The 7,638-nt window shown below is 55.9% G+C and overlaps 1 protein-coding gene across 1 annotated transcript; it reads left to right on the forward strand.

Moving 5' to 3' along the window:
- Positions 1 to 4,761: 4,761 nt before the first annotated feature.
- Actl8 (actin like 8) lies at positions 4,762 to 7,414 on the forward strand. Its single transcript, XM_042669721.1, has 2 exons — positions 4,762 to 5,100; positions 6,626 to 7,414. The coding sequence occupies exons 1-2, from the start codon at positions 4,762 to 4,764 to the stop codon at positions 7,412 to 7,414; spliced, it is 1,128 nt and encodes a 375-aa protein (XP_042525655.1).
- Positions 7,415 to 7,638: the final 224 nt, after the last annotated feature.

A 7,638-nucleotide genomic window follows, 5' to 3' on the forward strand; every position in this document is an offset into this window, starting at 1 on the left:
GGCACTTAGATGCTTTGTACCCACACAGCTCTCTTTGCATAGCTGTCCAGAGAAATACATCAGCAATTTCTGAAATTTTTAACTCTCATTGGTCATGCATATTTTGAGAGGTGAAAAATAACTTGACATGATTTCTCAAGGAAGGAAAGGAGAGAAGGAGGGAGGGAAGAGAGGGAAGGGAGGGAATGAAGAAGGAGGAATGAAGGTGGAAGGAAAGGAATGTACACTGTGTGGGGCCATGTCCTCTCATTTTAAGCCCCCCATTGCAGTTCTGCTTTGTGGTCTGGGGGGCAGGGGAGGGGGTCTCTCAACCTGCTGCTTTGCTTGAGTCAGACTCTCCTGGCTTTTGCCCCCTTGAGTAAGATAGCCAGCGACTTCTATGAGGCTCAATCTGATGCATATTTCTCTCTTGCCCTGTGTAAGTCCTCCCTCCTGGAATTCTTTCATGATGGGGCCTGAGGGATGCCCACCCCATACCCCGAGGTCCCCTCCTGTCTCCCTGGCCCACCAGCCCCCTGCACTGGTCTGAAGGGAGGGCTGGCCACCTCAGGAAGCACGCAGCACATGTGTTCAATCCACCTGCGATCCCTGCACGCTCCTCCTCCCTCCAGACCTGTAGCTCCATTGCCCTGTGACTCCAGGTTCTTCAGCTGGTTCAAGCATCTGCCTTCCCTCACACCGCCTAGCTAGCAGCCCTCCCAAACGTACCCTGTCTGGATGCACTCCCCCATCCTGCCCGCCCCAAACTGTCCCTCCCCATCCTCTTATGGTCCCTACGGGTGCCCCAGCCTTCCGGCTTTGCGGGGAAGGGAGGTGGGGAGAGAGGGAGGGTGGCTAAAACTTGTTGGGAGGGAAAATACTTCCATTATTCTTCTGATGTCACATAATAAAAGGCTCAGCCTTTTTTTTAATTCATTAGTGTCAATTAGTTATATGTTAATTATGTGTGCACTAAGTACCTGATCAGCCTCGCTCCCTCCTGTGCCCTCCCCCACCCCAGCTGGCCCACACCACTCCACAGCTCTGTTGTTCCATTTTCATTCCTATACATAAAACATTTGCCCAGCCACCCCCGGGGCTCTGCCCGGGGCAACAGAACCTCCTACAACATCATCAAAGTCTCATCACAATGCCAGGGGTGTGCGAGTCTCTTAGGAAGAACAGGAAGAATGAGGTGGCCCTGGTTCGGTCCCCTCGCACACCGTGGCACGTCTAATGGGCAGCACTCACTATGACACAAGTGCCACGGGTCCCTCAGAGAACCATGAGTGACACACACTCTCTGTGCGCCCACCATGGACACAGGGTTTGCAGCGCATGTTTTGGAGATGCAGTTAGAGTGGGAGGTCTGGGACCCACAGATATGGGAGTTCATTTGTGTATCCGCACTCTGCTCCTTGCAACCATCATCACCCCCTTTCCTTCATCTCCTCCTGTCCTCCTCATCCTCCTCTTCCCCTCAGCTCAAGCAGCCCCCCACTACAGACAGACCTTCCAGGCCCCCGCTCAGCCCCCCCATTGGTGCCCACCTGTGGGGACAACACTCAGACCACCAGCCCCTGCCCCTCCCTCACTACATTGGCCTTTGGGCTGCTCCTAGAACTCATCTGGCCCTTTCTTTCCCAGGGCCTTTGTACCTGCTGTCCTTTGGTTGTTCTTGGTGGACACAGATCATATTCTCTCACCTCCTCCACACACGTATCTCCTGAGAGGCCTTTGGTGATGATTCTATTTCCACACACTACACTGTGGGCTCTTGAATTCCTCGTTCTGGGCTTTCCTGGTCTCCACTGCACACGGTGTTTGAGTTGGTATCTGCAGATTCTGTCTTAGGACAATGCAAACTCCCTCAGGGGGGAGATGTTGACAATGTCAGGCCTGGGCACACAGTAGGTGCTCTGTAGGGACCCTGCTTCTGGAACCCTCCTGCCTCCTGTGCCCATCTGAGCTCAGGGAGAGCTACACCCTGCCTCCCTGCTCAGAGCTCCAAGCAGGGTCGGGGAGGCCATCAGCCTGGGGTCGTCTTGATTGACACCTGTGGAGGGAGATGGCCCCGCCCCCAGTTGCCAGTCATGGGGTGGGCAGGGAGGGGTCCAGCAGTTCCAGGAATGCCTGTCATCCTGGGCACTCTGTCATCCTCAATGATTCAGCCTGAGGACCCCACCGCCGCGTGGGCAGGCGAGGCTGACCCGCCTGTCCTCTCTTCCTGGCTCTGCGGCGTCGGATGTCAGAGCTCATTAGAGGCCCGGAAGCGCCATCTCTGCTCTCAGGGTGGTGACAGCGGAGAGGCACCAGCCAGGGCCTGACAGCGGCTGTCATCCTCCACAGTGACAGGCAGTGGCTGCTGGGGACGGGAGCCGAGCAGAGCACCGGTGGATGGCAGCCCAGAGTGCGGCCTTGGCGGCCGAGGGCCCCCCTGGAAATGCCCAGGCTGTGGCCATCTTCCCCCCCCCACCGACCGCTGCATCATCTGAGGGCACCGAGTGCATTGCTGCAGTGCCCCGTAAGTGATTTCTGCTTAGAGCAAAGTTCTCCTGAAAGAGCTCATCCTGTGGGCGTTTGGACGAGTGCCTGCCATGTGTCCCTCTGCACAGCAGGGCGGCACAGCCCCTCCCGCCCTCCAGGCCGGCATGGCCCTTCCATCAGGCCCTCGCCATCTCCGGCTGCTGGTGGCTACTGGTCCACTCTCTGTCCTCCTGGTTTTATCTCTTCCAGAAGAGTCATCAAGGGGGAATCATGCAGCTGAGTGTCTCGGTCAGCTCAATACATTTGAGATTCATTAGTTCACGCTCCAGTGTCGGTCAGAAGTTGGTGCCTTTCTTATTTTAAAATGTTTTACTGGTCCTAGGGCTTGAACTCAGGGCCTGGGCACTTTACCATGTGAGCCACAGCTCCACTTCTGGCTTTTTTCTGAATAATTTATTGGAGATAGAGGCCTAAGGTCTTTCCTGCTTGGGCTGCCTTCAAACCACAATCCTCAAATCTCAGCCTCCTAAGTAGTTAGGATTACAGGCATAAGTCATGGTGACTGGCCAGTTTGTGACTGGCGAGTTTGTGCCTTTTAACTGCATAGCAATATTCCATCCAGTGAAAGCTGGTTTGTTTCTTACTAGATGAAGGTTGTTTGGGTTTGTTTCTCACTTGGGGCAATTATGAATAAATGACCACACACCTGGTGCATGTAGGCTCTTGCGTGAACCTAGTTTGCATTTCTCTGGGTCGTAGTTTTCTGTGGGACTGCTGTCCATTCATCTGTCTTCTTTGCTGAACTAACTATTTCCAATCTTCACCCTTATTTAAAAAAATCAGTCCGCTGCTCTTATTTTTGGGTTTTGGAAAGTTTTGTGATTTTTGGATCAAGTCCATTGAGGGTACTAGAGTTTGAATTCAAGGCCTTGGGGTGGCTAGTCAGTGCTCAACCCATTGAGTTATGACTCTTCCCGGCTCTGCTGGATTATGTTCTTTATCTGATGTAGGATTTGTAAATGTTTCGTCTCTGCCAATGAACAGATCTGTCTTCACAGTGTCTTACCAAAAAAAAAAAAAAAAGCTGGTTTTTGACAAGGTGCAATTTGCCAGTTACCTCTTTTGGGTCTAATTTATTTTGGGTTCTTTTTGGTTTGTTATTAGAACTTGAACTCAGGGCCTCATGTTCACTCAGCTTTCTTACTCATGGCTGGTGCTCTATCCCTTGAGCCATGTCTCCAGCCTGGCTTTTTACAGGCTATTTGGAGATGAAATCCTGAAGACTTTTCTGTCCAGGCTGGCTTTGAACAGTGATTCTCTGGATCTCAGCCTCCCGAATAGTTAGGATTCACAGGTGTGAGTCACAGCAGCAAGCTTGACTTTATCGTTATTTTTCCTGTTAGGGATGATGAATGCAGCTAGGGTTTTGGAGTTTGGCATATGGATGGGTATCTTTGTTCTTGTCCAAGATCAGCCACCTTTCTCCATGGCCCTCTGCTTCCTGGTGCCACACTGCTGGGGCTGATATTACTGCCCATTGGGAGGTGGGAGGGCACCTGCCTGACTTGTGGGCGGCTTCTGGCCTCCTCCATGGGTGAGGAACACACCCTGGCTGGGGAGGGGCCACATCTCAGGCAGGGCCTGGCTTTCCTCCATCAGCCACCTCACTAGGAGAATGTCCCTGCTGGAGGGCGGTGACTCACCCTGCAGTGGCACCTGTGGCTTTGGCCTTCTTGTCAGAGAAGCTGGTGCAGTGGCTGGCCAGGGCAGGCTCCTGGGGGTATGTTTTGTCTCCCGTGAGCTCAAATATGTGAGCCCACGTCTGCCATGCATTTCCTGAGTGAGAGCTTCCTGCTGGGTCTGTCCATAGTGATCTGATGCCGGCCACTGGTGGCTCACGCCTGTAATCCTAACTTCTCAGGAGGCTGAGATCTGAGGATCTGGGTTTGAAGCCAGCCAGGGCAGGAAAGTCCCTGAGACTCTTATTTCTAAGTAGCCACCAGAAAACCAGAAGAGGTGCTGTGGCTCAAAGTGGTAGTGTGCTAGGCTTCATCACAAAAGCTCAGGGACAGCACGCGGGCCCGAGTTCAAGTCCTAGGACTGGCAAAAAGAAAAGAAAAAAGTGATCTGACAGGCTTTGCCCCCTGTCTGGAAGTGTGGGCCCGGGGTGGGAGGTGTGGGGTCCCGGATGGCCAAGGCCATGCTGTGGGGTTCAGGAGTGTGGGGTGGGAGACATCCGGGTCACCCTCTCCCTGCGCAGGTGCCGGCTGCCCCGCGCCCCCTTCCCGCCCCGCGATGGCCAAGAGAGTCCTCATCATTGACCACGGCTCTGGCATGGTGAAAGCGGGGCTGTCGGGCCTGAACGACCCCACCAGCGTCACCCCCAACATCGTGCACTACACCCCGTGCCGCGAGAACCCGGGCCCCAGCTCCGAGCGCAGGCGCGTGGGCCTGGGCATCAGCAGCCGGTACCCCAGGTCCTGGAGCTATCCGGTGCAGCGCGGCCGCATCTGCAACTGGGAAGGCGTGGAGCACATCTGGTCCTATCTCCTGAACTCCCTGATGGACGACTTCCCCGTGCTGGTCACTGAGTCCCCTGTGAAGGAGTCCAAGGACTCTCAGAAGACGGCCGAGGTGAGGCCTGGAGGGCCGGGGGGCGGGGCCGGGGTCAGGGGCGGGGCCAGCCCAGGGGCCAGGAGAGGCCTGGTGGGGCAGGGCTGGGAGTGGGCGGGGCCTGGGCGGGGCCAGGGGTGGGTGGGGCAGGGGCGGGGCCGGGAGAGGCCTGGTGGGGCAGGGCTGGGAGTGGGCGGGGCCTGGGCGGGGCCGGGAGAGGCCTGGTGGGGCAGGGCTGGGAGTGGGCGGGGCCTGGGCGGGGCCAGGGGGTGGGTGGGGCAGGGGCGGGGCCGGGAGAGGCCTGGTGGGGCAGGGCTGGGAGTGGGCGGGGCCTGGGGCAGTGGGTGGACATAGGAGTGGCCAGGGGCGGGGCGGGGCCAGGGGTAGGGCGGGGCTGGCGCTGTACCTCCCATAATGTCTATTGTTTCTGCCTGACTGCACCGACCCAGGGCCCAAGGAAAGAAATGGGAGTGGGGTGGGCGTGAAGGGGAGTACAGGTTGTTGGTGGGTAATGGTAATGAAAGAAAGGCTTGGTGGAAAGTGAGGCGTTGGTTGTTCTGGAATTCCACGAATGTTGACCGATCATCTTTTGATGTCTTTTAATTGCCAGTGCTGGGGCTTGAACTTGGGGCCTGAGCTTTGTCCCTGAGCTTTTCCCATGCAAGGCTGGGGCTCTCCACTTCTGGTTTATTTGGTGGTCCATTGGAGAGTAGAGTCCCACAAACGTTTCTGCCCCGGCTCACTTGAACCCCGGTCCTTAGATCTCAGGCTCTTGAGTAGCTAGGATGACAGCTGTGGGCCACTGTGCTGGCCTTGCCGCTTTGTTTTAGTTTAGAAGGTTCGCCAGCTGTTCGGGGTGCTTATCGGAGGGTGAGGGGGGAGAGGCCCCACTGTGCCAGGCACAGGTACGGCCTCTCTCACCTGTATATCAGGGATGCGGGCTGCAGCAGAGCTGGAGGCTCAGAGAAGGGACGCTGTAGGGATTCAGGGGGAGAAAATCAGCCTGGGCACGTTTCCAAACCCTGAATGTCAGAATTTCAGTTTTATCTTGACATTTGGAAAGTTTTTGTGGGAAAAAAAATAGAAACTTGGCTCATCCACCAGACAGTTGAGCGTCTTCTCTTCCTTTTTCCCCCTTCCACGTTATGGGCCAGTGATGGCTTTGCCACCTCAGCTTCTTAGCAGAAGTTTCCCTGTCTCCCCTGTCCTCACGTAGCCCGGTAACCAGCCAGCCAGCTCTTCTCATCCTGTCATCATTCTGATTCACACAAGCCCCCTGAGGACAGCTTTGGCTTTTGCCTGGAATCTTCTAGAACCCCTACCCCCTCCTTACTCCCACAGTGTGGATATAAGGAGTTCCCTGCCTGGCATCTTCAGGCACTGTGCCCTGAGGATGGTCCTCAAAGGCATCAGCTTGTCACTTCATTTCCAAGAGCTGAGCACACAGCCCAGTGTGTGTGTGTGGGGGGGGGAGGGGGGTGGGAGGGACAGGAGGGCCTGGGTCCCCTGTTGGGAAACAGTCCCATGTTCCTTCTCCCCATTTTAGATCATGTTCGAGTCACTACAGGTGCCCCGCCTGCTGCTGGCTGACCAGCTGCAGATGTCCTTGTACTCATCGGGCCTGTTGACCGGCGTGGTGGCCGACTGTGGCTTTGGCCTCACTCGGGTGCAATCCTTCCAGTTAGGCTACCCCCTGGCCACCAGCTGCCTCACGGTGGAGCTGGGTGGGGAGGACCTCTGTGACTATCTCTTCAAGAGCCTCTTCAAAGACAAATGCGATCGCCGAAACGTGTTCCAGCTGAAAACGGTCATAACCACGCAGAACAGCAAGTGCTATGTGCCCCATCATCTGCAAGAGGCCTTGCACTTCCACCAGGACCTGCCTGCCTGCTCTGACAAGGATTTCTACAAGCTCCCGGATGGCCAGGCTGTGCGGCTGACCCCTGAGCAGATCCTGTCCCCTGAGATGTTCTTCAACCCGCACAAGTTTGGCCTGCCAGGGCCCGGCCTCCCTCAGGCCATCAAGGATGTAGTCAATGCCTGTGATTCCTCCAGCCGAGAGATGCTCCTGTCCTCCGTGATCCTCGGTGGTGGGAACACCATGTACCCCTGCTTCGTCAGGCGCCTGCTCAATGACCTGGGCTCGATCTACCCCACGTTCCGTGGGATCAGTGTCACGGGGAATCCAAACAGGTATTTCAGCGTCTGGCTGGGTGCGTCCATTGTGGCCCATTTTTCCAGCTTTATGTCCCAGTGGATAACCAAAGAGGAGTATCTGGAGGGGAAAAAGCCTCGATCCAGCACCTGTGCCTCCCCCATGCCCCTCCCCAAATAACAACCAAGTGGGGTCATGGCAGTAAACTGGCCCCGGGAAGTCAGAGCTCAGGGCAGATTTAGTTTCTAAGGTTTGATCTTGTGCCAAGAGAGGGATCTAACCCAAGGGAGGCCCCATGTGATGTGATGGTGTTCTGATTTTTCTAGATTGTTGTGTGCTGGGGTGGGTGTGGCCTTCTGCCACCTCCACACCTGTCCCTGAGTTTTACTCAGATCTTGGCTGAG

Source organism: Dipodomys spectabilis, unplaced genomic scaffold (assembly GCF_019054845.1).
Source record: "Dipodomys spectabilis isolate Male_0828 unplaced genomic scaffold, ASM1905484v1 ptg000504l, whole genome shotgun sequence".
NCBI lineage: Eukaryota > Metazoa > Chordata > Mammalia > Rodentia > Heteromyidae > Dipodomys > Dipodomys spectabilis.

Excerpts from the sequence above, each read along its gene's own strand:
- Actl8 (XM_042669721.1), top strand. The coding sequence starts at position 4,762 with ATGGCCAAGAGAGTCCTCATCATTGACCACGGCTCTGGCATGGTGAAA. Across the intron at positions 5,101-6,625 it reads ACTCTCAGAAGACGGCCGAG|ATCATGTTCGAGTCACTACA; the intron begins GTGAGGCCTGGA and ends TCCCCATTTTAG.